General features: G+C 37.3%; 1 protein-coding gene across 4 annotated transcripts in view; it reads left to right on the forward strand.

Annotated features, from left to right (window-relative positions):
• The window catches only part of CDK15 (cyclin dependent kinase 15), an 87,185-nt gene that overhangs the window by 26,930 nt on the left and 42,087 nt on the right, over window positions 1–18,168 (forward strand). For all 4 annotated transcript variants that reach the window (XR_010129674.1, XM_004033061.4, XM_063695098.1 and 1 more), the window contains exons 7-9: window positions 379–502; window positions 2,174–2,294; window positions 14,506–14,599. Coding sequence is in view for 3 of the 4 variants with exons in the window: in XM_004033061.4 (XP_004033109.2) it covers window positions 379–502; window positions 2,174–2,294; window positions 14,506–14,599 (339 nt within the window). In the remaining variant the exon portion in view is untranslated. The remainder of the gene's footprint in view (window positions 1–378; window positions 503–2,173; window positions 2,295–14,505; window positions 14,600–18,168) is intronic.

Here is an 18,168-nt window from a genome sequence, read left to right on the forward strand (position 1 = left end):
TTATATGCCAAGTTCATCGGTGGGGAAAAAAATTAAATCTTTCACATCTAAATCAATAACTAGTGTTCCAAAGGAAACTTCAAAGTTTCACTTTAGATTTTTAAAGAAGGGTAATTCCTTCAGTATCAAAGAAATGAGATGTCAGGAAAAGCCAGAATCCCTTTGTTTAGGACACAGTCTAGTTACTTGACTTTCCTTGTCCTTTTTCTTCCCCCTCTGAATGTAAAAATCTTCTTCTTCCTTTTTTTTTTTTTTTTTTTTTTTTGGTCTCTCAAGAGACACTTTTACTATATTCTTTGAGATGACTGTTTTTGATTTAGAGGCGAAATCTGCACGTGGTGGCTCAAATCTCCTTATGGATAGTGTTTCTTCTTCCAGCTTTTCATGTTTCAACTTTTGCGGGGCCTGGCGTACATCCACCACCAACACGTTCTTCACAGGGACCTGAAACCTCAGAACTTACTCATCAGTCACCTGGGAGAGCTCAAACTGGCTGATTTTGGTAAGTCGCCCCTCGGGTCTCATTCTGGGCTGTGAACAATGATGCTTTTGTGTGCACTTGTTTAAGCGTTGACTGGGCCTGGCCTTTGAAAACTGGAGGCCCGAGAACATGATGCTTTGTGAGGATATCAAACTACCACAAAGGAAGTGTGAGGCACGAAACAGGGAGGGATTGGTAGCTTTCTAGGATTCCACCAAATCCCAGTTTAGTCAGATGGCCAAAAGCTGGGCACCCCTGCTGCCCCACTGCCAGTTTTGATATAGAGACATTGGTAGAGTAAACTGTACTTAGTAAGTTTTCCTAAATCTAAGTGAATATACAAATTATATTGGAATAGATCGAGATTATCCCAAGATGATAAAGAGGTTAACCCCAGATTGTAGCATGGACTCCTGTCAGGATGAAGACTCCAGGACACTTGTTCCTGCTCTCCTACCTTCTTTATATAAGTGTGAGATGCAAAGTTTTGTTCCCATTAAAGTGAAGCAGATTTCCTCTAAGTATCACTGTATCCTTCCATTTTAGCACTTATCGCAGTTTATAATTATATTCACACACATAAATACATACATGCATACATACAAATATATACACATGTGTGAGCACACCCACACACACAAATATATATAGATTTGCGTGATGATTTTGTCTCAACTGGACTGTAAGCATAATGAGGGCAGCCTGGGTTTGTTTTTGCTTATCATTTTATCCTTAGTGCCTGGTACCATAGTAGGTGCTTAATAAGTACTTGTTGAAAAACTGGCTCTATGTGAGCTAAGGAACCACTCTTCTCTGTTTGGCAGATGCCAAATGGTGATACTATCACTGCAGTATTTATTCTGAGATGGCAGCTTTTATCCTGACATGTAAGCATTTAACAGATATTTGTTTATCAATTCTCCACAATAGCAAACTCATCTATTGAAGTTTTTCCCAACAATAGATCAGGCAATTCTGTGAGATAAACAGCTGCCTGACAGAAAGACTCATTTTGCAGAACAGTACTTAGAAATTCATCTAAGGTCCTACCAAACTAATTAATTTGGATGAGCAGTCCCTACCGTTTATCTACTAAACTGGGCTTTCCTGGAGTGCCAAAACGGAAGGTGGCCATGTTAGTCATGAACAGCTCAGTTTCTGTTACAGAGACCCAAAATTACAGAGGTATAACATGCTAGAAACTTAACTTTCTTTCACATCACAGTCCTGACCTAAGCAGGCAGAGCATGTATGGTGGCCCCATGCTATCTTGGCCCAGGCTGCTTCTGTCACGTGGCTCCTCCATCCCCAGTTGTATGTTTCAAGATGGCTGCCACTTCCTGCTCATCACAGCCTGGAGGAGGGAGAAAAGGGAAGCAGAACCCTTAACCCCTCCACTAAGGCATAATCTGGAAGTTCACACATCACCTCTGTTCACATCATATAGGCAAGAACTTAGTCACCTGACCACACCCAACTGCCAAGAAGGCCACATCTAGCTGCAAAGCAGGCCAAAATTTGAGAAATTCACTTGATGAAGTGATAGACAAGAGTCAAGACAGTGATTAGTTCTACTAAAAGCACCTAAAGTTTGTGTGTTATTTTTTCTAATGGTGTTTACCATGGTCCAGTGCATCATGGTGCAAGCCAAGGTCCAGAACAATGGGTTTTATGCTTTTCCCTTTTGGACAGGTCTTGCCCGGGCCAAGTCCATTCCCAGCCAGACATACTCTTCAGAAGTCGTGACCCTCTGGTACCGGCCCCCCGATGCTTTGCTGGGAGCCACTGAATATTCCTCTGAGCTGGACATATGGTAAGAGTGGTGCCGAGAAAATGTGAGTCATTCTACTCACGAGGGTTGCTTTATCATCTACATTATATTTTAATAATAATTCTAAAAATGGCAATCACATATATATTTTTATATATATTTATATATATTTATATTTATATATTTATATATATTTATCTATATATATTTATATATTTTAATATATTTATATATATTTATATATTTTATATATATTTACATATTTTTATATATTTATATATTTATATATGTTTATATATATTTATATATTTGTATATATTTATATATATTTATATATTTATATTTGTATATATTTATATATTTATATTTGTATATATTTATATATGTATATATTTATATTTATATATATTTATATATTTATATTTATATATATTTATATATATTTATATATTATATATTTTTATATATAAATTTATAAATATATTTTTATAAATATATATATTTATATATATTATATATATTTATATATAATATATATAAATATATATTATATATATATTTATATATTTATATATATTATATATTTATATATAATATATTTATATATTTATATATTATATATAATATATTTTATATATTATATATAATATATATATATAATATATATTTATATATTATATATAATATATATTATATAATATATATTTATATATTATATATAATATATATTTTTATATATTTATATATTTATATATAATATATATTTTTATATATTATATATTTATATATAATGTATTTTATATATTTATATATAATATATATTTATATATATTTATATATTATATATTATATATATTATTTATATATTATATATTTATATATAATATATATTTATATATAATATATATTTATATATATTATATATTTATATATAATATATATTTATATATTATATATATTATATATTTATATATTATATATTTTTATATATTATATATAAATATATAATATATTTTATATATATTATGTATAATATATTTATATATTATATATAATGTATTTATATATTATATAAATATTTATATTAATATATATAATATCTATATTTTATATATATATGTATATTTTTTGATGGAGTCTCACTCTATTGCCCAGGCTGGAGTGCAGTGGCATGATCTCAGCTCACTGCAACCTCCACCTTCCAGATTCAAGCGATTCTCCTGCCTCAGCCTTCTGAGTAGCTCTACTAAAAAAATACTAATATTTATATAAGATTCTTGCAATTATTCTATAACCTTTTACTGTTGAACTGAGACCCACAGAGTTCCTGCCCAAGGCATCTTCTGAATCCGACGCTCTTTTTATCTTATTTTATGTTTTGAGATTGGGGTATCACTATATTGTCCAGGCTGGTCTTGAGCTCCCGGGCTGAAGCAGTCCTCCCACTTCAGCCTCTTGAGTAGCTGGGACTATAGGGTTGCACCACTGCACCCTGGCAATCTCATGCTCTTTCTTTCATGCCTTTCCTCCTAGCTCCTCTCTTTAATCCTTTGCCTTGTCTTCTCCTTGACACCTTATCCACAGAGAAACAAACATACATCCCCAAACCACAGACACACAGATGTGTGTGCACGTGCATGTGCATGCACACACATCTGCATGAACATACTCACACATGTCCAAATGTAGTTCAGAGCCTGGTTTAGGAAAAAAAAAAAAAAAAAAAGCATAAAGACCAAGCGTCAAGACACCTGATTTTCACGCCAGTTCGATTTCTAATCAATTAACTCTGGATTCTGTTATCTTGAAAAAGTCATGTATCCTCTCTGTGTCTATGTTTCTCCATTTTTAAAAATGAAGGTAATAAATTATCTCCATCTGAGTTAAATGGAACTGTAGTACAAATATAAGAACCAAATAGGTGGCTGGGCTTGCCGGCTCATGCCTGTAATCACAGCGCTTTGAGAGACCAAGGCTGGAGGATCGATTGCTTCAGCCCAGTTGTTTAAGACCAGCCTGGGTAGCACAGTGAGATGCTGTCTCTACATTTTTTAAAAAAATTAGTCAGGCGTGATGGCTAATTAAACACTTCAGGAGGCTGAAGTAGGAGGATCTCCTGAGCCTGAGAAATTGAGGCTGCAGTGAGTTTTGATGGTACCCCTGCAATCCAGCCTGGGTTACAGAGCGAGACCCCGTCTGAAAGAAAGAAAGAAAGAGAGAGAGAGAGAGAGAGAGAAAGGAAAAGAGAAGGAGAGGGAGAGGGGGAGAAGGGGAGAGGGAGAGGGGGAGAAGTGGGGAGGGGGGAGAGGTGGGGAGGGAGGGAGGGAGGAAGGGAAGGAAGGAAGGAAGGAAGGAAGGAAGGAAGGAAGGAAAGAAGGAAAGGATCCAGATAGGTGCTATCAAGTAAAGTCACAGAGTTGCGGAGGCTCTAAGGTTAATGGTTTACAATAGTGAGCATGGGCTCTCAGACACTCATCATCCTAGAATGGCAGTGTTATTTTCTCTGGATCATGTTCCTGGAGACTTCCCAGTCATTTGGGGGCCACTGTTAGATATGTGATGACTTTACAGACGTAGACAACTCCCCAAAGGTAAGGAAATATATGAATCTCTTTCAGTACCTTGGAAGAAACGGTTTATATAAAAACACAAAGCCCCATTTTCAAAAATCCATAATTGATTTTAAAAAATTAAATGGTGTCCTAAAAGGCTAAACTAAGCTTTTAGATCTCCCAAAGAATTAAGAAAGGTTGCAGACATTTTTCTCCAGTGTAGAGTCATTGATTTCTGATACCTGGTACAATTTATAGAAATATCATCTGCTAGTCAAAACCCTCCTGAAACTGTCAGCTCACACCGCTCAGCACTGTCACTTCAAAGGACTCCGGCAGGCTCTGGCTTACTCAGCTCTTAATGATGTCTTCCTGATTATGTTTCACAGAGTGAAACTTCTTCCCATCAATTTTAAACTAATTTTATTATGGAATATTTAAAACATTCAAGAGTATATATAACATATATGTAGATCAGTGATTCTCAACCAGGGAGCAATTTTGCTCTGCAAAGGACATTTGGCAATGTCTGGAAACATTTTTTGTTTTCACAGCTGGGGGTGGGGTGGTGGGGGGTATCACTGGCATCTAGTGAGTAGAGACCAAGGATGCTGCTGAACATCCTACAGTGCAGAGGACAGCCCCTGCAACAAAGATTTATCCAACCCAAAACGTCTGTAGTATCAAGATTAAGAAAGCCGATGTAGGTTAAGAAGCTTAATTTACTTTTAGAGACAGGGTCTCCCTTGGTTGCCCAGGCTGGAGTACAGAGGTGAGATTGTCTCACTGCAGCCTCCAACTCCTGGGTTTAAGTGATTCTCCTGCCTCAGCCTCCTGAGTAGCTGGGAATACAGGTGTGTGCCACCACACGTGGCTAATTAAAAAAAAAAATGTAGAGACAGAGTCTCACTTTGTTGCCCATGCTGGTCTCAAACTCCTGGCTTCAAGAGATCCTCCTGCCTTGGCCTTCCCAACTGCTGGGATTACAGGTATAAGCCACCGTGCCCAACCAATTAAGAAGCTTAATAACGTGAACTTCATAACCTGCTACTCAGTGTAACAACTAGAAGATAATCCATACTGTCCTATCAACTGTGTCCCTTTCCCATCAACCTGCCCCTCCACTAGAAGGCCTTCTACCAAAATTTTTTTTCTTTTTTCATGAGTATTCTCATATCTTTTTAAAAATAATCCTTTTACATTTTAGAGGTATTCTTAAAAATATTTTTTTGTTTTACTTGATTTTGAGGGTTTTTTTTTTTTGAGACAGAGTCTCGCTCTGTCACCCAGGCTGGAGTGCAGTGGTGCGATCTCAGCTCACTGCACGCTCCGCCTCCCAGGTTCACGCCATTCTCCTGCCTCAGCCATGATGTTATATTGCTTCTAGTCTTCTGTGACTTGGCTTTGTTTCATTCAATATGTTACATGTTTCTAAGATTCATCCATGTTGATCTGTTTAGCTATACTTTATTTTCTGTTAGTGAATATTTCAGTTTTTTTTAATGTCTATAGCTTTGCAATAATACTTGATACCTTGTAGGCCAAGTCTCCCAGCCTATTCATCTTCTTCCTGAGGATACATCAGATAAACTAGTTTAAGGGACATTCTACAGAGTAACTGACCTGTACTTATTGGAAGTGTCAAGATTTTAAAAGATAAAGACTGAGGAACTGTTCCAGATTAAAGGAGACTCCAGAAACCTGCCAACTAAATGTAATGCATGGTCCTGGATTGGATCTTGGGGGAGATGGTGCTCTAAAGGATACTGTAGGGACTATAGGTGAAATTTCAATAGGGACTGTGGATTAGATAGGGGTGTTGGATGAATGTTAAATTTCCTGATTTTGATAATTGCACTGTTGTTATGTAAGAGGATACTTTGGTTCTCAGAAAATACCAACATAATTATTTAGGGATGAAGAGTCATGATATCTACAATTTACTCCCTAATGTTTCAGAAAAGATATAGACAGACAGACAGACAGATAGATAGATAAAATAACGAAACAAAAGTGACAAAATATTGGCAATGGATGAACCTGTTTGGAGGATATAAGAGAGTTCTTTATACTGCTGCAACTTTTCTATAAGCTTGAAATTATTTCAAGATTAAAAGTTGCCTCCAAATTGCGAAATCCTTACTGTTTCATCAAAGTTAGTGTAAGACAGCACTAGCCTAATATGTGATCAGTGTTTGTAATTTCATGTGTGTTTGAGAAGAATGTGTGTGTCCACCCAATTGTTGAGTGCTGCTGGGTTTTTTTTTGTTTTTGTTTTTGTTTTTTTTGAGACAGAGTCTCACTCTGTCTCCATGGCTGGAATGCAGTGACTCAACCTCGGCTCACTGCAACCTCCACCTCCTGGGTTCAAGCGATTCTCCTGCCTTAACCTCCCAAGTAGCTGGGATTACAGGCGCACACCATCACACCCGGCTAATTTTTGTAGTTTTAGTAGAGACGGAGTTTCGCCATATTGTCCAGGCTGGTCTCGAACTTTAGATGTCAGGTGATCAGCCTCCCAAAGTGTTGGGATTACAGGCATGAGCCACCGCGCCTGGCCAAGTGCCCGTTTTTACATATGTTCAAAAATTCAAGGTTGCTAATTGTATTATCCAAATCTTCTTTATATTATTTTCGTCTTTTTAACCTACCAATGAAAGGTGTGTTGAACTCATTCACTATATTGTTGATTTGTCAGAATTCTATCCACTTTTGCTTTATATGCTTTGAAGCTATTTTCACTAAGTGCAAATAAATTTAACACTGCTCATTATTCCTTTGTACACTTTAGTTACCACTTTCAGAATAATTTTCATTTCTCCTGAAATACATCTTTTAGAGTGTTTTGTTGTGTGTGTGTGTGTGTGTGTGTGTGTGTGTGTGTGTGTAGGCCTGCTGGTGGCAAATTCTCCGTTTTTGTTTTCAGAAGATAAACCCTAATTATTGAAAGGTGGTTTTGTTGGGGATGTGATTCTAGACTGACAGTTATTTTCTCTCAGAACTTTGAAGATGTCATTCCCCTTCTTTGTCTTCCACTGTTGCTGTCGAGGATTTTGCTTTTAGCCTTATTATCTTCCTTTTGCAGGTGATCTCATTTTCTCTGGATGTTTTAAAGACTTTTTTCTTTGCCTTTACAATTATGCAGTTTTCTCTAGGAGCTGTCTAGTGTGGATTTCTTTTTACTTACCCTGCTTGGTATATCTTGTGTTTCTTCCATTTATGAATTCATGTCTTTCATCAGCCATTTTCTTTTTGAATATTGACTCTATTCTATTCTCTCTCTGTAGAGCTCCAATGAAAGACTATTAGACCACATTCTTGTTATCCATTTCTCTTCTCTCCTTCATATTTTCCACTTCCTTAACTTTCTGTGATGCATTCTGGGTAATTTCTTCAGCTCATCTACCAGTTCTTTAAGTCTCTCTTAAACTATGTATTAGGTTGGTGCAAAAGTAATTGCAGTTTTTGCCATTAAAAGTAATGGCAAAACCATAGTTGCTTTTGCATCAACCTATATCTCTTACCTTTTTACCACATATACAAAAATGTATGTTATTCTATGGATAAGTGTTTCATGAATTTAACCATGAGCAACAATGACACAATATAAAAATGCAGTTATAAGTTAAAATTATTGTTATTACTCTTATTCATTCCATTTGATTGTTGTTTTCCTGGTAAAACTAAAAATGTAATGTAGAAATAGAACAATATGCATCTTCCATTGAGCTCACTATATTTGTTTACCCTCAAAGTAATTGCTAGACCTTGGGTATTTACACTGAGATCCCTCTCCTCCCATTTTTTTCTTTTTCTTTTCAGAGTGATAAGAGGGGAAGTGAGAAGGGAGAAGATTTCCAGTTGACAAAGAATGAAAAAGAAAGAATAATCCTATTCTGCTAGGCCATGCAACCCCATAGGGTCCAAAGAGAATGCCCTTGTAGGAGGTAGATGACACTGGGTGAGCATTAGTGCGTTTGTCTTAAAGAAACCAATTATAACCCGTAGTGCAGAGCCTCTCCTTCACAATGAGGCCTGGTGGCAGCAGTGTCAGTAGGGGGCCAGAGCAAATAAACAGGGGCTCTAGTCAATTATGGAAAACTTGCAACTAGGACATATTGGTTATTCCCAAAGCTCCCAACCAACATTCTCTCATCTTCTGACGTCTTTTCTTCTCTCTCTTTCTGCTACCTTTTCAGACCTTAAAAGATTCCATTAGTGACTTTAGTGAGAATAATACAATATTTTAGGATTATTAAATGGTGTTGTTTTTTGTTTTTTGTATTGTGTTAAAATATACATAAAATTTACCATTCATCACAATTTTCAGGTGTACAATTCAGTGGCTTTCAGTACATTCACATTGTTGTGTAACCGTCACCACTGTCCATCTCCAGAACTTTTCATCATCCCAAACTCAAACTCTGCACGTATTAAATGATAATTTCCCATTACCCCCTCTCCTCAGTCCCTGGTAACCATGATTCTACTTTTTATCTTGATGAATTTGACTATTCTTGGTACCTCATATATAAGTGGAATCCTACAATACCTCTTCTGTGTCTAGCTTGTTTTGCTTAGCATAACATTTTCAAGGTTCATCCATGTCGTAGTACACTGAGTTTTCCAGAAGCATTTACTTCAGTACACAAGGTCATCTATTCAGTATCAGTTTCAGGCAGCTGCCGGTGTTAGGACTAGAGAAAGTTGTCTCTGCCTAACAGATCATTTACTGTCACATTTCTCGCTGCAAACTTCCAAATATAAAAAGGGTGGTCTAGAGAAAAGCAAGTGAGAATGTCATGTCACTGCCATATATTACGTTATTCTGAATTAACTTCAACAGTAAAAAATGAAATACTGATTCATTTCTCCCAACAACATTTTGATATTCTCCTTGCACCTCCAAAAAGCCTAAAACTCCCGAGATGGATTTTTTTTCTCCAGGGACTGCCTAAGGAATCTGAGGAATCTTTCCCCCTCTTATGGAAGAATTTGTTCATGCTCAGAATAGAGAAAAAGTAGGAGGAGAACCAGAAAGAGGAGAAAACATCTAAGCAGTTTCCTCTAACTTGACTGAAGAACCACATTTGGAACAATAAAATGACCCAGCACATCTCTCCCTTCTGGAAGGGTTTAATGTTTGATGTCACTGGGTCTTTTCTCCCCTGCATATGAATTTCCCCTTCATCTACACGGGCTGCCCCACGGGTATCTCCACACAGCAGAAATCCTCAGAGAAGCTTAAAGATATGTAGGGTAAGAGGAGCCCCAGGAATGAAGATTTAAGGACAAAACAGAAAAATAAAAGGAAATAGAAGCTGGTTCCCTATCTGGACTTGAATGTTCAGAATATTTAAAATGTTTGCTTTAAGAATAGTCTGTGGTGGGCAAAATAGATGATAGCCACATGACTTGTATTCTTAAGGGTAAGAAGCAAATTTAAAAAAAGAAACAGTTCTGAACAGAAATGAAAAAATAAGATAAATTGCACAGTTCTTTTTTTTTTATTAGATGGAGTCTGGCTGTGTCACCCAGGCTGGAGTGCAGTGGTGCGATGTCGGCTCACTGCAACCTCCAACTCCCCAGTTCAAGTGATTCTCCTGCCTCAACCTCCTGAGTAGCTGGGATTACAGGAACACACCACCACACCTGGCTAATTTTTGTATTTTTAGAAGAGACGGGGTTTCACCATGTTGGCCAGGCTGGTCTCGAACTGACCTCATGATCTGCCCGCCTAGGCCTCCCAAAGTGCTAGGATTACAATGCTTACACCTAGAACAGATCTGTCACCTTTCAAACTTACAGTGTGGGCTTGTTTTGTTATCAATGCATTGATATTTACAGTACCTATGGATAGTCCATGTACTGAAATAAAATTGATTTAGGAATTTTGTCTTATAAGTGTTCTAAAGACTTGCACAAGTGCACACATACACACACACACTATATACATAGTGTGTGTGCCTGTGCGTGTATATAAATGAGTAACCTTAGACTTCGATTTGTTAGATGAGGAAGGTTTCAACCTTCCCCAAAATGCAAATGGAGAATTTCAACCATATAAACCAAATATTGGCATTTTATCTCTGGAACACAAACATCTCATGTTACTTTATGGTACTTACGTAATGGCCTGAATGCTCTAGTTTTTGCCAATATATTTTACATAATTTTGTATACAAGTTTAGTGGTATAGAAGATAAAGGACACTAAGGAATTGTGTAACAAAATGACTTCTTGGTTCCCTACAGCCGTAAGTATGAAAACACCATGAAAAGGCAACAAGCTTCTTCCAGGCAATGGAAGGCTTTTTGGGGGAGAAAAGAAAGTGAATTACAGGTTTAAACCTAGGAATGTCATTTTTTGAAACTTGTTTAAAATATTTTCAATCCTTCTAGTGGTTTGTGAGCTCCTGGGGTTTCTGGAAGGTGTCTGGGAACTGGATAGAGGGTTAGTTCATGCCTTTAAAAGCCAATACATTTCCATTTCTGTTTTATAACCAAGTAATAACCCAATTATGTATGTATTTTATATACACAGACACGTATTTATTTTTACTTCAAAACAAAATGGTCTGAGGCCTTTCAAGAAAGTGCATGTGGAGAAGTCATGGGGGGCAGGGTGGAGACCATTTGGTGGTGCCCACTAACTAGGTTTCTCAGTTGGCTTATCTCTTAGTGGACCATTGCTAGCAACCAGGGTGTTTTTAAGCATTTGACAGTTTTCCATCACTTTTATTTGCCTTCATATATTGTTTCATTTACACCCTTAGTATCTCTTGTTTTAAAGACAGGAGACAAAAAGAACATGGATATTTAAATACAAGTTAATGAGGAACTTTAAAATAACAATAATTCTACAGATTTACCTCAAGATACTTTACCAAATTCATAAGTTACATTTATCTGATCAAAATTCTTGTGTCACATATCAAGATGTTTCTTATACAGCAGAAATCAGTAGAAAAGAAAAAATAGGCCAAGCGTGTGGTGACTCACACCTGTAACCCCAGTACTTTGGGAGGCCAAGGCAAAAGGATTGCTTGAGGTTTGGAGTTCAAGACCAGCCTAGGCAACACAGTGAGATCCCATCTCTATAAAAAAAATTAGAAAAGAAAAAAGAAAAAGAATAAAATGGGGCTGTTATATCCAAATTGGCTTTTTAAAAATCAGCAATAAGGCTGGGTGTGGTGGCTCACACCTGTAATTCCAGCACTTTGGAAGGCTGAGGCAGGCGGATCAATTGAGGCCAAGAGTTTGAGACCAGCCTGGCCAACATGGTGAAACCCTGTCTGTACTAAAAATACAAAAATTAGCCAGGCATGCTGGTGCATGCCTGTAATCCCAGTTACTCAGGAGGCTGAGGCAGGAGAATCACTTGAACCTGGGAGGTGGAGGTTGCAGTGAGCTGAGATTGCACCACTGCACTCCAGCCTGAGTGACAGAGTGAGACCCTGTCTCAAAAAAAAAGAAAAAAAAAATTGGCAATAAAAACAACCTGTTGCTTGATGGAGGAAAAACCTGCTTGCAAAGCTCAGTCTGATATCATTTTTTAAACAAAACTCTAAGAACAAGCCAGTCAGTTAAGCTAAAACCAAATATCTGATTATGAAAAGGGTTTTTGTATATTTTTACAGGATAAGATACAAATAAATTTCAGTCTTTCTTTTAATATGTATTCTGTTCCCAAACCAGACACAAAGCAATTTTTAAACTTGATTGTCAAGAAATCTGTTTTCTCCTACACAATCAATGAAAAGTAATCTAAACAGTGTTTGTCAGGCCAGGCACAGTGGCTCTCATCTGTAATCCTAGCATTTTGGGAGGCCTAGGCAGGTAGATTGCTTGAGCCCAGAATTTCAAGACCAGCCTGGACAACATGGCGAAACCCCATCTGTATTAAAAAAAAAAAGACCATATGTCTGCAGTCAGATGGAAAAAGTAAAAATATGTAATAAACACATATCATATGTAATAAACACATATGAATAATATTAAGGACCATATTTTAAAATAAACTTGATAATAAATTTTTAATAATATTATCTACAATAAAATGTTTTACTTAAATTTCGTTCTTTATCATGCCACACAAAAATGGCAAAATGATTAAGAGAGTTTGCAAAATTATGTGGTATAGTGAAAGAGGTTTGCGGTAAAAAAAAAAAAAAGAGAGAGAGAGAGAAGTATGGGACCATGGGGATAGTCTCTGTAATCAGTCACCTGAACCACTTTTAACACTCAAAGGACTTATGAGAATAAAAATCTGATTTTTGCTAAGATTTATTAGCAAAATAAATCTTACTCCTTCCTGTCCCTCTGTAATTATCCTTCAGCTTGACCATGTATGAAAGAAAATTTACATTTCACTGTTTAATCTATTTAAAGATGAACATTTCCCATTAAATCAGGATGCACCTTATAATCAGTAGCATCTAACAATATAAGTCAGCCAGGCTGCAGTTGTGACTGTAGTTAGAACTGCACATGTGTGAACATCAAATGAGCCAGCATCAAAACTTGCAGAATGGCCAGGCACAGTGGCTCACACCTGTGATCCCAGCACTTTGGGAAGCTGAGGTGGGTGGATCACTTGAGGTTAGGAATTCAAGACCAGCCTGGCCAAGATGGTGAAATCCCGTTTCTACTAAAAATACAAAAATTAGCCAGGCTTGGTGGCAGGTGCCTGTAATCCCAGCTACTTGGTAGGCTAAGTCAGGAGAATCGCTTGAACCTGAGAGGTGGAGGTTGCAGTGAGCTGAGATCGCACCACTGCACTCCAGCCTGGGCGACAGACCAAGATTCCACCAAAAAAAAAAAAATTGCAGAATTGGTGTCAGCGACTTGGAAGAAAATTCTGCAAAGAAAAGTCCTTTTTTTTTCTTTTTCTTTTTTAAACTCCTAGGAACCAAATTGTTGTGGAGAAGGAGTAAATCAGACATGTTTAGCAACATTCTTTAAGCAGGAGTCAAAAGTAAGCTAACAGTACATAACTGCAAGGCCAGCTTAGGAGCCCAGGACCAATGACTCTCTGTTGTTTTATGGATTATTTTAAGAAATGCTGCATCATCAAATTCTTAATATAGAGGATGATACATGGGTAAGTGTAGACATCAAAGAGTCTGAGTCAAATGCTGAATGTGAAAAAGTTTTAGGAATACCGAAACCAATTTATTTTGCTTAATGTTTCTCTTTTTCATGTACAAGTATGCTATATGAGAAAATAATCTCTATTTAATTAAATTTATAACAGCCCTTTCAATAAGTATAAAATGAACATTCTGATCATGTCATAGTTTAACTTGTATTTTTTTTGTCTTAATGGCAAAAAACCAGTGATGCTTCTTACAATGATAGCATCTTAGACTCAATGAAAAGTGGGGATGAAATGAAATTTGGGGATACAGTACTTTCCCCTCTTCTCCTAAAACAGATAATGAGCTTGAATGATCTACAATGTTTGCTAACTCTACTGCTTTCCTAACTGCTGCTCGTGGTGTTCCATTTTAATAAAAAGCTGTGGGCTGTTATTATTTTTGTTTGACATAGGGACTTTTTTTTTGGCCCAAGACTTTTAATATCATGTGGTCCGTATTTAACTCTCCCTAAAATATTTCTTGGGAAGAGAAATTCTAGTAGTTCAGTTTCACTTGTATGATTTCTTTCAAAGTGTCAATTTACTCTTGTTTCCTTTGCTAGGGGTGCAGGCTGCATCTTTATTGAAATGTTCCAGGGTCAACCTTTGTTTCCTGGGGTTTCCAACATCCTTGAACAGCTGGAGAAAATCTGGGAGGTAGGAGAATAATTCTTCTAAAGAAAATGAAATATCTGCATTTTAAGTTTTGAACCAAATTTGCCTTACAGACAAATGAAGCAGTCCATCTGCTTTGAGATATTAAGCCCTATATTAAGATTGTAGAAACTGTAGCATTTGCCACAGCTATAAGCACCCTGGGAATGTGTGGTCAGGAAACTCCCTGTTGCCCCATAGCAGCCCATGAATCCAGCTCACTGAATGATGTTCAGGTCTCCTGCTCCCTGTCATTATTATTGTCTTAACCTCCCAGGGCAATTTCTGCCATTACTACTCAGACATGCCCCTACCTTGCTACCTCCAGTTCTAATGCTACCATATATTTGGCCCTGGATCTTTGTCAACTGAAAATAAGACATAGAATTTTTAGCTGGGTGCAGTGGCTCATGCCTGTAATCCCAGCACTTTGGGATTGCTTTGAGCCCAGGAGTTCGAGACCAGCCTGGGCAACATGGCGAAACCCCATCTCTACAAAAACAAAAATGAGTGGGCTGTGTGGCGCACACCTTAGTCCCAGCTATTCGGGAGGCTGAGATGGGAGGATCGCTTGAGCCCAGGGAAGTCGAGGCTGCTGTTAGCTGTGACCACGCCACTGCACTCCAGGCTGGGGAACAAAAAAAAGACACAAAATTTTCATAGAACCCTGATAGAACAGAGGCTTTCCCTCTTAGTGTGAAAGAAGTGTACCATTTATCATGCTTATCCACAGCCAAGTTCCTAAAGTGTCAAGGTGCCTTTGTGTGTGTATGCAGCTCCATTTCTTAATTCATTATTTATCCCTACTGCAGTTGCCTATGATATGCTTTGTTTTTATGGCCCTTATATAGTATTACAGTCATACTATAGTCATCTGTATATTTCCTTTTTTGGTCATATTTTTATTGTGGTAAAATATACAAAACATAAAATTTACCATCTTAACCCTCCTTAAGTGTACAGCTTATCAGCATTAAATACATTCATATAGTTGCACCACCATCACCACCATCCATTTCCAAAACTTCTCTATCATCCCTAAGGGAAGCTCTGGACCCACTGAACAGTAACTGCCCATCTTCCCTCCCCACACTCCCCTAGCCCCTAGTAACCTCTAATCTACTTTCTGTCTCCATGAATTGGCCTATTCTAGGTACCTCATATAAGTGGAATCATACAAATTTGTCTTTCCGTATCTGGCTTATGTCACTTAGCATATTTTCAAGGTTCATCCATGTTGTAGAATGTGTCAAGGGGCTTTAAATCGGCGGGGTGCAGGGGGGTACTTTATTACTTGCTATCCTGGATCCTGCTGCTTGTCTTCTGGCTAAAATAAAATGTACTTTGTGAAATTAAGACATTTTATAGAGATTAATTACTGACATTAAATTTTCTTCTAGAAACATGGGGGCTATTATGAAGGAACATGGGAAAAACTGGGAAGCATTCACAACTGAAAAAAAAAAATCCAAGCCAAAAGACTTTTTCTAAAAACTTTCTTGCAAGACAGAGTAATGCTATCTTCACATTATGTTATTGGGTGCTATAACATCATTTAAGCTGGAGACAGCCTACTGTGATAGCTTTGGAGTCCGAAGACCTGGGTTTGAATTCTAACGATTTTCTAGCTAAATGAACATGGGCAAGTTATGTAGTCCCTCTGAACTTTCGTTTCCTTGTCTGTAAAATGGCAACAATGATAAGGACTTTCTAATTCTTTATTGAGAATTCCATAAAAACAAATGCATAACAAGCTCCATGCACCATAAATGCTCAATAGATGTTTGCTTTCTTCCTGTCCCATACAAGTTGTTGTACAGATGTTTCAATAACCTAACTGCTAGCAAGTATTACCTGAAATTTAACCCAATTGTTCTCTTCTTTCACTTAGCAGTATTATTTCTTGTCCACAATAGAGGAAGCACAATTGCAGTTCTGACGCTGCAATGACCTTTTATACATTTGAAGAGTTTTTCCTGGTCATTTAATCAGGAAACAACACTTACTCACCATATATGAGGCGAGTAACTCTACAAGACTCTACAAGGTCTTGTAAGAAGCTATAAACCAAGGGGGAAAAAAAAAGAAGAATAAGAAAAACACATGATCTGTATTTTCAAGTGTTGTTCAGTCTAGGTAGGGCAATGGGTGAAGTATACATAAATATATGTGAAACAAACACAAACTATGTATGTATGTAAAAGGATGTGTGTATAGATAGTTAATATAAATTGTAATACTGAAATAAGATGTGCTATTAGGATACTTGAAGAGTAGTTTATTTGAAAAGAATATAAGTATATCCTTGTGTGCCATTAGTATTTGAAGAGTTGTATATAAACTGATTTTTTTTCTTTTTCCTTTTTTTTTTTTTTTTGAGAAGGAGTCTTGCTCTGTCACCCAGGCTGGAGTGCAGTGGTGCCATCTCGGCTCACTGCAAGCTCCACCTCCCCAGTTCAAGCGATTCTCCTGCCTCAGCCTCCTGAATAGCTGGAATTACAGGTGCCCGCCACCACACCTGGCTAACTTTTGTATTTTTAGTAGAGACGGGGTTTCACCATGTTGGTCAGGCTGGTCTCAAACTCCTGACCTCGTGATCCACCCGCTTTGGCCTCCCAAAGTGCTGGGATTACAGGCGTGAGCCACCGCGCCCAGCCTCATAAACTGATTTTTAAAATACAATATACAGTTAGGCATAGTTGTGTGTGCCTATAGTCCCTACTGCTTGGGAGGCTGAGGCAGGAGGATCCTTTGATCCCAGGAGTTTGGGCAACATAGTGAGACCCCCATCTCTAATAATAATAAATATAAATTTAAAATAACATTTTAAAATATGACATACTATCTTTGAATGACCACACAATTTAAAAAGCAATCATTTTACGGTTCTTTAGTGTTCAGTTAGCACAGCACTTAGAAATCATAGAATAAAGTAAGCAAGATGCTTCTCAAGGCCTGATCACTCTTTAGGACTCACAATGGGCTAGGTACTATGCTGGAAAGAGAAAAAATAATAATTTGCTAACCTGCTTGAGACATAGTGGTATAAATGATAACACAGCTGCTGAACGTGATGACTTTCTCACTTTGTCCGCAGAGCAAGAAACTACAGATGCAGTAACAAAACTTCATTCAATGAACATGGGACTGTAGATAACAAACTAACTTCATTTCTTTGGGTACATGCCCTGTATTGGGATTGCTGGATCATATGGAAGTTCCATTTTTAATATTTTGAGGAACCTCCATACCATCTTCCATAATGGCTGTGCTATTTGCATGCCCACCATCAGTGTGCAAATGCTCCCTTTCCTCCACATTCTTGCCAACACCTCTTTCATCTTTTTGATAATAGTTATGAGGTAATATCTCACCATGGTGCTAGCCTTCATTTGTCTGATGATTAATGATATTGAGCATTTTTTCATATATCTCTTGGCCATTTGTAGGTCATCTTTTGAGAAATGTGTATTGAGGTTCTTAGTCCATTCCAGCTACCATAACAAAATCCCTTAGAGTGGGCATTTTATAAAGAACAGAAATTGGCCGGGCGCAGTGGCTCACGCCTGTAA

The sequence above is a fragment of the Gorilla gorilla genome, chromosome 11 (assembly GCF_029281585.2).
Source record: "Gorilla gorilla gorilla isolate KB3781 chromosome 11, NHGRI_mGorGor1-v2.1_pri, whole genome shotgun sequence".
Lineage (NCBI taxonomy): Eukaryota > Metazoa > Chordata > Mammalia > Primates > Hominidae > Gorilla > Gorilla gorilla.